Below are 18,256 nucleotides of genomic sequence, written 5' to 3' on the forward strand. Positions count from 1 at the left end.
ACTAAGTTGGGGTTCTTTCCTAAAGTTGTTTCCGATAGGAATATTAATCAGGAAATTGTTGTTCCTTCTCTGTCCTAATCCCTCTTCCCATAAGGAATGTTTGTTGCACAACTTAGATGTTGTGTGTGCTCTGAAATTTTACCTACAGGCAACTAAGGATTTTCGCCAGTCTTCTGCCTTGTTTGTTTGTTTCTCTGGGAAATGTTAAGGTCAGAAAACTAGAGCTACTACTTTCTTTCTGGTTGAGAAGTATAATTCATTTGGCCTATGAGACTGCTGGACAGCAGCCTCCTGAGAGAATTGCAGCTCATTCCACTAGGGCTTTTTTTTTCTTCTTGGGCATTCAAGAATGAGGCTTCTGTGGAACAGATTTGCAAGGCGTCAACTTGGTCTTCTCTGCATACTTTTTCCAAATTTTCCAAATTCAATACTTTTGCCTCAGCTGAGGCTTCCTTTGGGGGAGAGGTTTTGCAAAAAGGGGTGCCTTCCATTTAGGTTACCTGTCCTTTTCCCTCCCTAATAATCTGTGTCCTCTAGCTTGGGTATTGATTCCCAACAGTAATTGATGATTCAGTGGACTCACCGTGTCTTAAGAAAGAAAACAAAATGTATGATTACCTGATAAATTTCTTTCTGTTTGGACCCGGTGAGTCCACGGCCATACCCTTGTTATAGACAGTTATTTTTTTGCTTGAACCTAAGACACCTCTGCACCTTTTTGTTCCTATTTTCTTAATTTCCTTTCAGTCAAATGACTGGGGGTTGTGGGTAAGGGAGTAATACTTAACAGTTTGGCTGTGGTGCTCTTTGCATCCTCCTGCTGGCCAGTGATATTCGCAACAGTAATTGATGATTCTGTTAACTCACCATGTCCAGAAATAAATACATTTATCAGTTAAGCATACATTTTGTTTTTTTGCTATTCAGCATAAGACTTTTTTATATAAATCTTTAAAAATGTAAATACTCCTTGGCAAATTTGACACACAACACCTTTATTGCAAACCATTCCAGTATAAGATTGTATGGATCCCTTTCTGAAATCCATAGAGATGAATTTATACAAAAATCATTTAATTTGGCATAGACTGATAGTTTCATATTCCACCTTTTGCTCTTGACATTCATTCCTATTTCTTGCTATCACTCTTTCTGCTTTCTTCAATTTTTAATTTTTCCTTTGCTTCAAATATTGAACTAGAAACATTTATCTTTTGGAAATAGTTATTGGACCTTGTGGTGATTTAGTTAAGTGAATTAAATTGTTATTCAAGTATAAATGCTCATTATTGAATTGTTGCTTTCTTTAAATCCTATTACATTGTCTATTATGCCCGAATAGGTACGGAAAACATTCTTCACATTAGCGTTCTGTGACTTTTGCCGAAAGCTGCTATTCCAGGGTTTCCGTTGTCAAACATGTGGATACAAGTTCCATCAACGCTGTAGCACAGAGGTACCACTTATGTGTGTCAACTACGACCAACTAGAGTAAGTAAACAGAGCATAGTCGCCTTAGTAATTTTCTGAATATTTACAGGTGAAGGCAAAAGGGGACCAAATTCTATCTAGATCACAACCAATTTATTATTATTATTTATTACTAGGCGATAAGCCTGCCCAGAGGGTAGTCTATTTAAAAAAACTAAAAACCCCAAAGCTAAAATTACACAAAATAAAAAATGTAAAATTACATAAAAAACCCAAAGCTATCAAAAATAAAAAATTTAAACCTAAACTAATACCCCTATAAAAAAAATCCCCCCCAAAATAAAAACACCCCCTAATCTAATTCTAAACTACCAATAGCCCTTAAAAGGACTTTTGTAGGGCATTGCCTTAAACGGCTCTATTACCAATTACCCCCTAACAGTAACCCCCCCCCCCCCCACATATCAAACCCCCAAAATAAAAAAGCCTAACACTAAAAAAAACAAAAACTAAACTACCCATTGCCCCTAAGGGGGCATTTGTATGGGCATTGCCCTTAAAAGGGTAATCGGCAGCTCCTTTTAAGCCCCAAAAAACCCTATCTTAAAAACAAAAGCCACCCCAAAAAATTTTTTAAAAAAAGCCTAAGACTAAGCCCCAAATAGGTACTCACTGTTCCTGAAGGTCTTCTTCCAGGCGGCTCCATCTTCTATATTCATCCGGAACAAAGGCGTAGTGTAGGTGCGAGGCTGTCTTCGGCGACGTAGAGGCTCCTCTTCATCCAATGTCCGTTGTACACTGAAGATGATGGAGCCGCCTGGAAGAAGACCTTCTCCGCCAGACTTCAGGAATGGGAAGAACCTATTTGGGGCTTAGTTTTAGGATTTAAAAAAAAAAAAAAATTATTTGTAGGTTTAGGGATTTAATGGGCAGTAAAAGCTGAATGCCCTTTTAATGGCAATGCCCGTACAAATGCCCATTTAGGGGCAATGGTTAGTTTTAGGTTTTTTTCTTGTTAGGTTTTGCTATTTTGGGGGGTTTGGTGGATGAGGGTTTTTTACTGTTGGGGGGACTTAGCTCTTTTACATTTAAAAAATACTGTTTAACTTAGGGCAATGCCCTACATAAGGCCATTTTAAGGGCTATTGGTAGTTTAGGTTAGGGGGTGTTTTTATTTTGGGGGGCTTTTTTATTTTTATAGGGATTAAGTTTTTATTTTATTTTTTGATCAATTTATTTTTTTCTGTAATTTTAGATAATTTTTTTGTAATTTAATGTTAGGTTTTATTATTTTAAGTGTAGCTTAGTATTGGGGTTAATTTAGGGGGTGTTGGGTTAGGGGGCTTAGTAATTAAATTATTTGCATTGTGGGGGTTTGGTGGTTTAGGAGTTAATAGGTTAATTAGGTTTATTGTGATGTGGGGGTTTGGAGGTTTAGGGGTTAATAGGCCTTGCACAGCCAACATTCCCTTGAGGATCCCTGCACTGACTCGTTACAAACACAATTATTAGTATAAATTATTATTTATTATTATTTTTTTTAAATTTTATATATATATATTTTTTTAATTTTAAGTTGTATGAATCATTCTTACTTTTTTGACAGTAGTGGCTCTCTAGGTTAGATCTTTTCAACAAATTGCTTTACTGCGTGGGGTATATATTTCCTGTTAATTAATGTTCACCACAAAATAAAAAAAAGAAGGAATTCCCTGATAAGAGCTCAGTAAACACTGCAGCTATCAGTTTAATCTGTCTAGTGCACGGGTGTCAAACACAAGGCCCGCGGGCCGAATCCGGCCCACCAGACCTCGTCATGTGGCCCGTGTAGCCGCCGCTGGCCGCCAGCCTTCACATACATATTTAACTTATGGAAAACTTCTGGCTGGTAGGAAGTGACTGAGTGAGAACAAGACACTGACCTCCTGCTCCCTCATCACTTCCTCCCAGCTTCCCTATGTATCTGCACGCGCGGGAAAAGGGCTAGCAGCAGAGACCAGAGAGGCAGCAGCAGGCACACAGCGAGGCTGGTAAGAAAAACATTTTTTTTTTAAATATGTCAGCAGGACAATTCTAAGTAAACAGCCGTTCTGAGGCTCTGTCTCTGCAGATTGTCTTATTCTGCTCTCAGCCTTCCCCAGGTAATAAATCAAATCTTTCTCGGGAGTCTGCTCCTACACTTGTACTGTCTGTGACTGATTTGTAGTCTGTACAGATTTTATTAACCTTATCCCTGCCTGTTATGCTTGCATGCATGGGAAAACATATTCACACTGCATTATCATTAGTTTATTGCCCACCTAAATCAGAGCAGTAATAAAGTTTTTGTGTGTGTGTAAATGTGTGAATGTATGTTTGTGTGTGTAAGTATGTGTGTGTGTGTAAATGTGTGTTCGTGTGTAAATGTGTGTTTGTGTGTAAATCTGTGAATGTATGTTTGTGTGTGTGTGTGTAAATGTGCGAATGTATGTTTGTGTGTGTATCTGTGAATTTATATGTCTATGTGTGTAAATATGTGTGTTTGTGTGTAAAGGTATGTGTGTGTGTGAGAAAATATGTGTGTGTGTGTGTGTGTAAATGTGTGTGTGTTAATGTGACAGTGTGAATGTATGTTTTTTGTGTGTGTGTAAATGTGTGAATGTATGTTTCTGTGTGTGTGCGTACATATGTGTGTGAATGTGAAAAAGTTGTGAACTTTAACAACATTAGAAATAATTGTTCCTTCCTTGTGTCCTAATCTTAAAAAAGTCACATTATACCATGACCAAAAATTATTGTGGCTGAAAAACAGCCTAAAAACAAAGGGGGTGGGGGGCAGCAGGCCCTTTGAGGGTGACCAAATTGCTGATGCGACCCCCGATGAATTTGAGTTTGACACCCCTGGTCTAGTGGAATGCATTGTTAGTTTGAGTCTTCCCAAGTGTTCTTTTATAATAAGACAAACCGGTATTGGCACACATCCAAACAGTTAAATGGACACTAAACCCACATTTCTTTCATGTAATTGGCAAGAGTCCATGAGCTAGTGACGTATGGGATATACAATCCTACCAGGAGGGGCAAAGTTTCCCAAACCTCAAAATGCCTATAAATACACCCCTCACCACACCCACAATTCAGTTTTACAAACTTTGCCTCCTATGGAGGTGGTGAAGTAAGTTTGTGCTAAGATTTCTACGTTGATATGCGCTTCTCAGCATTGTTGAAGCCCGATTCCTCTGAGTACAGCGAATGTCAGAGGGACGTGAAGGGAGTATCACTTATTGAATCGATGATTTCCCTAACAGGGGTCTATTTCATAGGTTCTCTGTTATCGGTCGTAGAGATTCATCTCCTACCTCCCTTTTCAGATCAACAATATACTCTCAATTTACCATTACCTCTACTAATAGCCAAACCAGTACTGAAACAGTTATCTGCTATATGTGGATGGGTGTCTTTTGGTAAGTGTTTTTTTATTACTTAAGGAACCCCGGCTGTGATTTGGCACTTTATGCATTTATATAAAGTTCTAAATATATGTATTGTACTTATATTTGCCATGAGTCAGGTTCATGTATTTCCTTCTGCTGACTGTCAGTTTCATATTTGGGGAAAATAAACATTTTAAAGAATTTTTTTCTTACCTGGGGTTTAGTCTTTTTTTCAATTGATTACTTTTTGCTAATTGCGGGTGGTATTAGGCCCGTGGGTGCGCCAAATGCTAGACTTTATTGCGTCGTTTTTGGCACGAAAAATACGTCCGTGACGCAACTTCGTAATTTCTTCGCCTTACACACGGTTGCGTCGTTAGTGACGCAAGTGTATCATTTCTGGTTATTGTTGGCGCCAAAAGGTTTTCAGTTACGTTGTGCGTCATACTTGGCACCAAACTTTTTCATTATTTTACCCCATTGATGTTTGCCTCTTACCTTTTTTTTTATCAGAGGGCTATGCTATTTGCATTTTTTCCCATTCCTGAAACTGTCATATAAGGAAATTGATAATTTTGCTTTATATGTTGTTTTTTTCTTTTACATTTTGCAAGATGTCTCAATCTGATCCTGCCTCAGAAGTTTCTGCTGGAACTTTGCTGCCTGACATCGGTTCTACCAAAGCTAAGTGCATTTGTTGTAAGATTGTGGAAATTATTTCTCCGAATGTCATTTGTAATAGTTGTCATGATAAACTTTTACATGCAGATAGTGTGTCCATCAGTAATAGTACATTGCCAGTTGCAGTTCCTTCAACTTCTAATGTACATGATATACCTATGAATTTTAAAGAATTTATTAGAAGGTGGAAATGAAGACAAAGCCTTCTGGATAGAATCAGTAACAAACGTAAAATGTCTTTTAAAACTTCTCATTCAGTTGATGAAATTTCAAATGACCAACAACATAATAATTTATCCTTCTCTGATGAGGATCAATCTGATACAGAAGATCCTTCCTCAGACATTGACACTGACAAATCTACTTATTTATTTAAAATAGAGTATATGCGTTCTTTATTAAGAGAGTGTTAATTACTTTGGATATTGAGGTAACCAGTCCTCTTGACGTCTAATAAACGTTTAAATGCTGTTTTTAAACCTCCTGTGGTTTCTCCAGGGGTTTTTCCTATTCCTGAGGCTATTTCTGATATGATTTCTAAGGAATGGAATAAGCCAGGTACTTCTTTTATTCCTTCTTCAAGGTTTAAAAAATTGTATCCTTTACCAGTAATGATTTATTTGGTTCTCAGTTGGATTCTATTATTTCAACTGTTATTGGGGGAAAGGGAATCTAAGGCTTCTAACCGTTTTCGTTCCTTTCGTCAGAATAAGGAACAAAAATCGAATCCTTCCCCCAAGGAATCTGTTTACAATTGGAAGCCTTCCTCAAATTGGAATAAATCCAAGCCATTTAACAAACCAAACTCAGACCCTAAATCCGCATGAAGGTCCGGCCCTCATTCCAGCTCAGCTGATAGGGGCAGATTACGGTTTTTCAAGGATATTTGGATAAATTCTGTCCAAAATCAATGGATTTAGAGCATTGTCTTTCAAGGGAATCAAATAGGATTCAGAGTAAGACCTCCTGTGAGAAGATTTTTTCTCTCACGTATCCCAGTAAATCCAGTAAAAGCTCAGGCTTTCCTGAAGTGTGTTTCAGACCTGGAGTCTTCGGGGGTAATCATGCCAGTTCCTTTTCAGGAACAAGGTCTAGGGTTTTATTCAAATCTATTCATTGTCCCAAAGAAGGAAAATTCATTCAGACCAGTTCTGGATCTGAAAATTTTGAATCGTTATGTAAGAGTACCAACTTTCAAGATGGTGACTATAAGGACTATTCTGCTTTTGTTCAGCAAGGACATTATATGTCTACAATAGACTTGCAGGATGCATACCTTCATATTCCGATTCATCCAAAACATTATCGGTTCCTGAGATTCTCTTTTCTAGACAAGCATTACAAATTTGTTGCTCTTCCATTTGGCCTAGCAACAGCTCCAAGAATCTTTTCAAAGGTTCTAGGTGCCCTTCTCTCTGTAATCAGAGAACAGGGTATTGTGGCGTTTCCTTATTTGGACGATATCTTGGTACTAGCTCAGTCTTCACGTTCTGCAGAATCTCACACAAATCAACTAGTGTTGTTTCTTCAAAAACATGGTTGGAGGATCAATTTACCAAAAAGTTTGATTCCTCAGACAAGGGTCACCTTTTAGGTTTCCAGATAGATTCAGTGTCCATGACTCTGTCTCTAACAGAAAACAGACGTTTGAAATTGGTTGCAGGCTGTTGGCACCTTCAGTCTGTCATTCCCTTAGGTGGCTATGTGCATGGAAGTTTTAGGCCTCATGACGGCAGCATCGGACGCGATTCCTTTTGCTCGTTTTCACATGAGACCTCTTCAGCTTTGTATGCTGACTCAATGGTGCAGGGATTATACAAAGATATCACAGTTAATATCCTTAAATCCCAATGTTCGACACTCTCTGACGTGGTGGTTAAATCTCCAGCGTTTAGTTCAAGGGGCTTCCTTTGTTCGGCCAACCTGGACTGTGATCACTACAGACGCAAGTCTTTCAGGTTTGGGAGCTGTTTGGGGATCTCTCACAGCACAAGGGGTTTGGAAATCTCAAGAGGCCTCTGTTGAAGAGAGAACCATTCATTTGCTTTCAGACAAACAATATCACAACTGTGGCATATGTCAATCATCAGGGTCGGACTCACAGTCCCCAAGCTATGAAAAAAGTATCTCAGATACTTGCTTGGGCGGAATCCAGCTCCTGTCTAATCTCTGCGGTGCATATCTCAGGTGTAGACAATTGGGAGGCGGATTATTTCAGCCGTCAGACTTTACATCCAGGGAAGTGTTCTCTCCATCCAGATGTGTTTTCTCAGATTGTTCAGATGTGGGGTCTTCCAGAGATAGATCTCATGGCCTCTCATGCGTATGCGGATCTGGTTCGGATGTCCAGTTGCCAACCTTGGCCACTTCCATTAAGGCCTACTGTCTCAAAGTCTGTTGTTCCATCAGGATCTCAAATCATTAAATTTGAAGGTATGGAAATTGAACGCTTAGTAATAAGTCATAGAGGTTTCTCGGACTCAGTGATTAATACTATGTTACAAGCTCGTAAATCTGTCTCTAGAAAGATTTATTATAGAGTTTGGAAGACTTGCATTTCATGGTGTTCTTCTCATAAATTCTCTTGGCATTCTTTTAGAATTCCTAGAATTTTACAGTTTCTTCAGGATGGTTTGGATAAGGGTTTGTCTGCAAGTTCCTTGAAGGGACAAATCTCTAATCTTTCTGTTTTATTTCACAGAAAGATTGCTATACTTCCTGATATTCACTGTTTTGTACAGGCTTTAGTTTGTATTAAGCCTGTCATTAAATCAATTTCTCCTCCTTTGGTTTTGAAGGCTTTACAGGCTCCTCCATTTGAGCCTATGCATTCTTTGGACATTAAACTACTTTCTTGGAAAGTGTTGTTTCTTGTGGCCATCTCTTCTGCTAGAAGAGTTTCTGAGCTATCTGCTCTTTCTTGTGAGTCTCCTTTCTTTCATGTAATTAGCAAGAGTCCATGAGCTAGTGACGTATGGGATATACATTCCTACCAGGAGGGGCAAAGTTTCCCAAACCTCAAAATGCCTATAAATACACCCCTCACCACACCCACAATTCAGTTTTTACAAACTTTGCCTCCTATGGAGGTGGTGAAGTAAGTTTGTGCTAGATTCTACGTTGATATGCGCTCTGCAGCAAGTTGGAGCCCGGTTTTCCTCTCAGCGTGCAGTGAATGTCAGAGGGATGTGAGGAGAGTATTGCCTATTTGAATGCAGTGATCTCCTTCTACGGGGTCTATTTCATAGGTTCTCTGTTATCGGTCGTAGAGATTCATCTCTTACCTCCCTTTTCAGATCGACGATATACTCTTATTTATATACCATTACCTCTGCTGATTTTCGTTTCAGTACTGGTTTGGCTTTCTACAAACATGTAGATGAGTGTCCTGGGGTAAGTAAATCTTATTTTCTGTGACACTCTAAGCTATGGTTGGGCACTTTATTTATAAAGTTCTAAATATATGTATTCAAACATTTATTTGCCTTGACTCAGAATGTTCAACATTCCTTATTTTCAGACAGTCAGTTTCATATTTGGGATAATGCGTTTTAATCAATCCATTTTTTTCTTACCTTAAAAATTTGACTTTTTTTCCCTGTGGGCTGTTAGGCTCGCGGGGGCTGAAAATGCTTTATTTTATTGCGTCATTCTTGGCGCGGACTTTTTTGGCGCAAAAAATCTTTTCTGTTTCCGGCGTCATACGTGTCGCCGGAAGTTGCGTCATTTTTTGACGTCCTTTTGCACCAAAAATGTCGGCGTTCCGGTTGTGGCGTCATTTTTGGGCGTCGCTTTTGTCTCCACATTATTTCAGTCTGATTTTTTCTTTGCTTCTGGTTACTAGAAGCTTGTTTATTGGCATTTTTTCCCATTCCTGAAACTGTCATTTAAGGAATTTGATCAATTTTGCTTTATATGTTGTTTTTTCTCTTACATATTGCAAGATGTCTCACGTTGCATCTGAGTCAGAAGATACTTCAGGAAAATCGCTGTCTAGTGCTGGAACTACCAAAGCTAAGTGTATCTGCTGTAAACTTTTGGTAGCTATTCCTCCGGCTGTTGTTTGTATTAATTGTCATGACAAACTTGTTAAAGCAGATAATATTTCCTTTAGTAATGTACCATTGCCTGTTGCAGTTCCCTCAACATCTAAGGTGCAGAATGTTCCTGATAACATAAGAGATTTTGTTTCTGAATCCATCAAGAAGGCTATGTCTGTTATTTCTCCTTCTAGTAAACATAAAAAATCTTTTAAAACTTCTCTCTACAGATGAATTTTTAAATGAACATCATCATTCTGATTCTGATGACTCTTCTGGTTCAGAGAATTCTGTCTCAGAGATTGATGCTGATAAATCTTCATATTTATTTAAAATGGAATTTATTCGTTCTTTACTTAAAGAAGTACTAATTGCTTTAGAAATAGAGGATTCTGGTCCTCTTGATACTAATTCTAAACGTTTAGATAAGGTGTTTAAATCTCCTGTGGTTATTCCAGAAGTTTTTCCTGTTCCTAATGCTATTTCTGAAGTAATTTCCAGAGAATGGGATAAATTGGGTAATTCATTTACTCCTTCTAAACGTTTTAAGCAATTATATCCTGTGCCGTCTGACAGATTAGAATTTTGGGACAAAATCCCTAAAGTTGATGGGGCTATTTCTACCCTTGCTAAACGTACTACTATTCCTACGTCAGATGGTACTTCGTTTAAAGATCCTTTAGATAGGAAAATTGAATCCTTTCTAAGAAAAGCTTATCTGTGTTCAGGTAATCTTCTTAGACCTGCTATATCTTTGGCTGATGTTGCTGCAGCTTCAACTTTTTGGTTGGAGACTTTAGCGCAACAAGTAACAGATCATGATTCTCATAATATTATTATTCTTCTTCAGCATGCTAATAATTTTATCTGTGATGCCATTTTTGATATTATCAGAGTTGATGTCAGGTTTATGTCTCTAGCTATTTTAGCTAGAAGAGCTTTATGGCTTAAAACTTGGAATGCTGATATGGCTTCTAAATCAACTCTACTTTCCATTTCTTTCCAGGGTAACAAATTATTTGGTTTTCAGTTGGATTCCATTATCTCAACTGTTACTGGTGGGAAAGGAACTTTTTTACCACAGGATAAAAAATCTAAGGGTAAAAACAGGGCTAATAATCGTTTTCGTTCCTTTCGTTTCAACAAAGAACAAAAGCCTGATCCTTCATCCTCAGGAGCAGTTTCAGTTTGGAAACCATCTCCAGTCTGGAATAAATCCAAGCCTTCTAGAAAGGCAAAGCCTGCTTCTAAGTCCACATGAAGGTGCGGCCCTCATTCCAGCTCAGCTGGTAGGGGGCAGGTTACGTTTTTTCAAAGAAATTTGGATCAATTCTGTTCACAATCTTTGGATTCAGGACATTGTTTCAGAAGGGTACAGAATTGGTTTCAAGATGAGACCTCCTGCAAAGAGATTTTTTCTTTCCCGTGTCCCAGTAAATCCAGTGAAAGCTCAAGCATTTCTTAATTGTGTTTCAGATCTAGAGTTGGCTGGAGTAATTATGCCAGTTCCAGTTCTGGAACAGGGGATGGGGTTTTATTCAAATCTCTTCATTGTACCAAAGAAGGAGAATTCCTTCAGACCAGTTCTGGATCTAAAAATATTGAATCGTTATGTAAGGATACCAACGTTCAAAATGGTAACTGTAAGGACTATCTTGCCTTTTGTTCAGGAAGGGCATTATATGTCCACAATAGATTTACAGGATGCTTATCTGCATATTCCGATTCATCCAGATCATTATCAGTTCCTGAGATTCTCTTTTCTGGACAAGCATTACCAGTTTGTGGCTCTGCCGTTTGGCCTAGCTACAGCTCCAAGAATTTTTACAAAAGTTCTCGGTGCCCTTCTGTCTGTAATCAGAGAACAGGGTATTGTGGTATTTCCTTATTTGGACGATATCTTGGTACTTGCTCAGTCTTTACATTTAGCAGAATCTCATACGAATCGACTTGTGTTGTTTCTTCAAGATCATGGTTGGAGGATCAATTTACCAAAAAGTTCATTGATTCCTCAGACAAGGGTAACTTTTCTGGGTTTCCAGATAGATTCAGTGTCCATGACTCTGTCTTTAACAGACAAGAGACGTCTAAAATTGATTTCAGCTTGTCGAAACCTTCAGTCACAATCATTCCCTTCGGTAGCCTTATGCATGGAAATTCTAGGTCTTATGACTGCTGCATCGGACGCGATCCCCTTTGCTCGTTTTCACATGCGACCTCTTCAGCTCTGTATGCTGAATCAATGGTGCAGGGATTACACAAAGATATCTCAATTAATATCTTTAAAACCGATTGTACGACACTCTCTAACGTGGTGGACACATCACCATCATTTAATTCAGGGGGCTTCTTTTGTGCTTCCGACCTGGACTGTAATTTCAACAGATGCAAGTCTCACAGGTTGGGGAGCTGTGTGGGGATCTCTGACGGCACAAGGAGTTTGGGAATCTCAGGAGGTGAGATTACAGATCAATATTTTGGAACTCCGTGCAATTTTCAGAGCTCTTCAGTCTTGGCCTCTTCTGAAGAGAGAATCATTCATTTGTTTTCAGACAGACAATGTCACAACTGTGGCATACATCAATCATCAAGGAGGGACTCACAGTCCTCTGGCTATGAAAGAAGTATCTTGAATTCTGGTTTGGGCGGAATCCAGCTCCTGTCTAATCTCTGCGGTTCATATCCCAGGTATAGACAATTGGGAAGCGGATTATCTCAGTCGCCAAACGTTACATCCGGGCGAATGGTCTCTTCACCCAGAGGTATTTCTTCAGATTGTTCAAATGTGGGGACTTCCAGAAATAGATCTGATGGCCTCTCATCTAAACAAGAAACTTCCCAGGTATCTGTCCAGATCCAGGGATCCTCAAGCGGAAGCAGTGGATGCATTGTCACTTCCTTGGAAGTATCATCCTGCCTATATCTTTCCGCCTCTAGTTCTTCTTCCAAGAGTAATCTCCAAGATTCTGAAGGAATGCTCGTTTGTTCTGCTGGTAGCTCCGGCATGGCCTCACAGGTTTTGGTATGCGGATCTTGTCCGGATGGCCTCTTGCCATCCGTGGACTCTTCCGCTACGACCAGACCTTCTGTCGCAAGGTCCTTTTTTCCATCAGGATCTCAAATCCTTAAATTTAAAGGTATGGAGATTGAACGCTTGATTCTTGGTCAAAGAGGTTTCTCTGACTCTGTGATTAATACTATGTTACAGGCTCGTAAATCTGTATCCAGAGAGATATATTATAGAGTCTGGAAGACTTATATTTCTTGGTGTCTTTCTCATCATTTTTCTTGGCATTCTTTTAGAATTCCAAGAATTTTACAGTTTCTTCAGGATGGTTTAGATAAAGGTTTGTCCGCAAGTTCCTTGAAAGGACAAATCTCTGCTCTTTCTGTTCTTTTTCACAGAAAGATTGCTAATCTTCCTGATATTCATTGTTTTGTACAAGCTTTGGTTCGTATAAAACCTGTCATTAAGTCAATTTCTCCTCCTTGGAGTTTGAATTTGGTTCTAGGGGCTCTTCAAGCTCCTCCGTTTGAACCTATGCATTCATTGGACATTAAATTACTTACTTGGAAAGTTTTGTTCCTTTTGGCAATCTCTTCTGCCAGAAGAGTTTCTGAATTATCTGCTCTTTCTTGTGAGTCTCCTTTTCTGATTTTTCATCAGGATAAGGCAGTGTTGCGAACTTCTTTCAAATTTTTACCTAAAGTTGTGAATTCCAACAACATTAGTAGAGAAATTGTGGTTCCTTCATTATGTCCTAATCCTAAGAATTCTAAGGAGAAATCGTTACATTCTTTGGATGTTGTTAGAGCTTTGAAATATTATGTTGAAGCTACTAAGTCTTTCCGAAAGACTTCTAGTTTATTTGTTATCTTTTCCGGTTCTAGAAAAGGCCAGAAAGCTTCTGCCATTTCTTTGGCATCTTGGTTGAAATCTTTAATTCATCTTGCCTATGTTGAGTCGGGTAAAACTCCGCCTCAAAGGATTACAGCTCATTCTACTAGGTCAGTTTCTACTTCCTGGGCGTTTAGGAATGAAGCTTCGATTGATCAGATTTGCAAAGCAGCAACTTGGTCCTCTTTGCATACTTTTACTAAATTCTACCATTTTGATGTATTTTCTTCTTCTGAAGCAGTTTTTGGTAGAAAAGTACTTCAGGCAGCGGTTTCAGTTTGAATCTTCTGCTTATGTTTTTCATTAAACTTTATTTTGGGTGTGGATTATTTTCAGCAGGAATTGGCTGTCTTTATTTTATCCCTCCCTCTCTAGTGACTCTTGCGTGGAAAGATCCACATCTTGGGTAATCATTATCCCATACGTCACTAGCTCATGGACTCTTGCTAATTACATGAAAGAAAACATAATTTATGTAAGAACTTACCTGATAAATTCATTTCTTTCATATTAGCAAGAGTCCATGAGGCCCACCCTTTTTTGTGGTGGTTATGATTTTTATATAAAGCACAATTATTCCAATTCCTTATTTTATATGCTTTCGCACTTTTTTATCACCCCACTTCTTGGCTATTCGTTAAACTGAATTGTGGGTGTGGTGAGGGGTGTATTTATAGGCATTTTGAGGTTTGGGAAACTTTGCCCCTCCTGGTAGGAATGTATATCCCATACGTCACTAGCTCATGGACTCTTGCTAATATGAAAGAAATGAATTTATCAGGTAAGTTCTTACATAAATTATGTTTTTCTGATTTTTCATCAGGATAAGGCAGTTTTGTGGATTTCATTTCAATTTTTACCTAAGGTTGTGAATTCTAACAACTTTAGTAGAGAAATTGTTGTCCCTTCCTTGTGTCCTAATCCTAAGAATTCTTTGGAAAGATCCTTACATTCTTTGGATTTGGTAAGAGCTTTGAAATATTATGTGGAAGCTACTAAAAATTTCAGGAAGACTTCCAGTCTATTTGTTTTATTTTCTGGTCCTAGGAAAGGTCAGAAAGCTTCTGCTATTTCCTTGGCTTCTTGGTTAAAACTTTTGATTCATCAAGCTTATTTGGAGTTGGGTCAGGCCCCGCCTCAGAGAATCACAGCTCATTCTACTAGATCAGTCTCCACTTCGTGGGCTTTTAAGAATGAAGCTTCAGTTGATCAGATTTGCAAAGCAGCAACTTGGTTCTCTTGGCATACATTTACTAAATTCTACCGTTTTGATGTTTTTGCTTCTTCAGAAGCAATTTTTGGTAGAAAAGTTCTTCAGGGAGCGGTTTCAGTTTGATTCTTCTGCTTTTGATTTAAGTTTTTTTCTTTCATTTATGAGAATAAACTTATTTTTTTGGGTTGTGGATTAATTTTTTCAGCGGAGAATGGCTGTTTTTATTTTTATCCCTCCCTCTCTAGTGACTCTTGCGTGGAGTTCCACATCTTGGGTATTGCTATCCCATATGTCACTAGCTTATGGACTCTTGCCAATTACATGAAAGAAAACATAATTTCTCCAACATAGGTGTGTCCGGTCCACGGCGTCATCCTTACTTGTGGGATATTCTCTTCCCCAACAGGAAATGGCAAAGAGCCCAGCAAAGCTGGTCACATGATCCCTCCTAGGCTCCGCCTACCCCAGTCATTCTCTTTGCCGTTGTACAGGCAACATCTCCACGGAGATGGCTTAGAGTTTTTTAGTGTTTAACTGTAGTTTTTTATTTATTCAATCAAGAGTTTGTTATTTTGAAATAGTGCTGGTATGTACTATTTACTCAGAAACAGAAAAGAGATGAAGATTTCTGTTTGTATGAGGAAAATGATTTTAGCAACCGTAACTAAAATCCATGGCTGTTCCACACAGGACTGTTGAGAGCAATTAACTTCAGTTGGGGGAACAGTGTGCAGTCTCTTGCTGCTTGAGGTATGACACATTCTAACAAGACGATGTAATGCTGGAAGCTGTCATTTTCCCTATGGGATCCGGTAAGCCATATTTATTACGATCGTAAATAAGGGCTTTACAAGGGCTTATTTAGACTGTAGACTTTTCTGGGCTAAATCGATTCATTATTAGCACATATTGAGCCTTGAGGAATCATTTTATCTGGGTATTTTGATATAATAATATCGGCAGGCACTGTATTAGACACCTTATTTCTTAGGGGCTTTCCCAAAGCATAAGCAGAGTCTCATTTTCGCGCCGGTGTGGCGCACTTGTTTTTGAGAGGCATGGCATGCAGTCGCATGTGAGAGGAGCTCTGATACTTAGAAAAGACTTTCTGAAGGCGTCATTTGGTATCGTATTCCCCTTTGGGCTTGGTTGGGTCTCAGCAAAGCAGATACCAGGGACTGTAAAGGGGTTAAAGCTTATAACGGCTCCGGTTCCGTTATTTTAAGGGTTAAAGCTTCCAAATTCGGTGTGCAATATTTTTAAGGCTTTAAGACACTGTGGTGAAAATTTTGTGATTTTTGAACAATTCCTTCATGTTTTTTCGCAATTGCAGTAACAAAGTGTGTTCAGTTTAAAATTTAAAGTGACAGTAACGGTTTTATTTTAAAACGTTTTTTGTACTTTCTTATCAAGTTTATGCCTGTTTAACATGTCTGAACTACCAGATAGACTGTGTTCTGAATGTGGGGAAGCCAGAATTCCTATTCATTTAAATAAATGTGATTTATGTGATAATGACAATGATGCCCAAGATGATTCCTCAAGTGAGGGGAGTAAGCATGGTACTGCATCATTCCCTCCTTCGTCTACACGAGTCTTGCCCACTCAGGAGGCCCCTAGTACATCTAGCGCGCCAATACTCCTTACTATGCAACAATTAACGGCTGTAATGGATAATTCTGTCAAAAACATTTTAGCCAAAATGAAACCTTGTCAGCGTAAGCGTGGCTGCTCTGTTTTAGTTACTGAAGAGCATGACGACGCTGATATTACTATCTCTGAAGGGCCCCTAATCCAGTTTGAGGGGGCCAGGGAGGTTTTGTCTGAGGGAGAAATTACTGATTCAGGGAACATTTCTCATCAGGCTGAATCTGATGTGATTACATTTAAATTTAAGTTGGAACATCTCCGCATTTTGCTTAAGGAGGTATTATCCACTCTGGATGATTGTGAAAAGTTGGTCATTCCAGAGAAACTATGTAAAATGGACAAGTTCCTAGAGGTGCCGGGGCTCCCAGAAGCTTTTCCTATACCCAAGCGGGTGGCGGACATTGTTAATAAAGAATGGGAAAGGCCCGGTATTCCTTTCGTCCCTCCCCCCATATTTAAAAAATTGTTTCCTATGGTCGACCCCAGAAAGGACTTATGGCAGTCAGTCCCCAAGGTCGAGGGAGCGGTTTCTACTTTAAACAAACGCACCACTATACCCATAGAGGATAGTTGTGCTTTTAAAGATCCTATGGATAAAAAATTAGAAGGTTTGCTTAAAAAGATGTTTGTTCAGCAGGGTTACCTTCTACAACCCATTTCATGCATTGTCCCTGTCACTACAGCTGCATATTTCTGGTTTGATGAACTGATTAAGGTGCTTGATAGTGATTCTCCTCCTTATGAGGAGATTATGGACAGAATCAATGCTCTCAAATTGGCTAATTCTTTCACTCTAGACGCCACTTTGCAAGTGGCTAGGTTAGCGGCTAAGAATTCTGGGTTTGCTATTGTGGCGCGCAGAGCGCTTTGGTTGAAATCTTGGTCGGCTGATGCGTCTTCCAAGAACAAGTTACTAAACATTCCTTTCAAGGGGAAAACGCTGTTTGGCCCTGACTTGAAAGAGATTATCTCTGATATCACTGGGGGTAAGGGCCACGCCCTTCCTCAGGATAGGCCTTTCAAGGCAAAAAATAGACCTAATTTTCGTCCCTTTCGTAAAAACGGACCAGCCCAAAGTGCTACGTCCTCTAAGCAAGAGGGTAATACTTCTCAAGCCAAGCCAGCTTGGAGACCAATGCAAGGCTGGAACAAGGGAAAGCAGGCCAAGAAACCTGTCACTGCTACCAAGACAGCATGAAATATTGGCCCCCGATCCGGGACCGGATCTGGTGGGGGGCAGACTCTCTCTCTTCGCTCAGGCTTGGGCAAGAGATGTTCTGGATCCTTGGGCGCTAGAAATAGTCTCCCAGGGTTATCTTCTGGAATTCAAGGGACTTCCCCCAAGGGGGAGGTTCCACAGGTCTCAGTTGTCTTTAGACCACATAAAAAGACAGGCGTTCTTACATTGTGTAGAAGACCTGTTAAAAATGGGAGTGATTCATCCTGTTCCATTAAGAGAACAAGGGACGGGGTTCTACTCCAATCTGTTCATAGTTCCCAAAAAAGAGGGAACGTTCAGACCAATCTTAGATCTCAAGATCTTAAACAAATTTCTCAAGGTCCCATCTTTCAAGATGGAAACCATTCGAACTATCCTTCCTTCCATCCAGGAAGGTCAATTCATGACCACGGTGGATTTAAAGGATGCGTATCTACATATTCCTATCCACAAGGAACATCATCGGTTCCTAAGGTTTGCATTCCTGGACAAACATTACCAGTTTGTGGCGCTTCCTTTCGGATTAGCCACTGCTCCAAGGATTTTCACAAAGGTACTAGGGTCCCTTCTAGCGGTGCTAAGACCAAGGGGCATTGCAGTAGTACCTTACCTGGACGACATTCTGATTCAAGCGTCGTCCCTCCCTCAAGCAAAGGCTCACACGGACATCGTCCTGGCCTTTCTCAGATCTCACGGCTGGAAAGTGAACGT

At 39.5% G+C, this 18,256-nt stretch overlaps 1 protein-coding gene across 1 annotated transcript in view; it reads left to right on the top strand.

The window, feature by feature from the left end:
• BRAF (B-Raf proto-oncogene, serine/threonine kinase) overlaps nucleotides 1-18,256 on the top strand; it is a 375,820-nt gene that overhangs the window by 96,964 nt on the left and 260,600 nt on the right. Inside the window, exon 4 of the mRNA XM_053719002.1 lies at nucleotides 1,343-1,491. Within this exon, the coding sequence (XP_053574977.1) occupies nucleotides 1,343-1,491 (149 nt within the window). The remainder of the gene's footprint in view (nucleotides 1-1,342; nucleotides 1,492-18,256) is intronic.

This window comes from Bombina bombina, chromosome 6 (genome assembly GCF_027579735.1).
Source record: "Bombina bombina isolate aBomBom1 chromosome 6, aBomBom1.pri, whole genome shotgun sequence".
Lineage (NCBI taxonomy): Eukaryota > Metazoa > Chordata > Amphibia > Anura > Bombinatoridae > Bombina > Bombina bombina.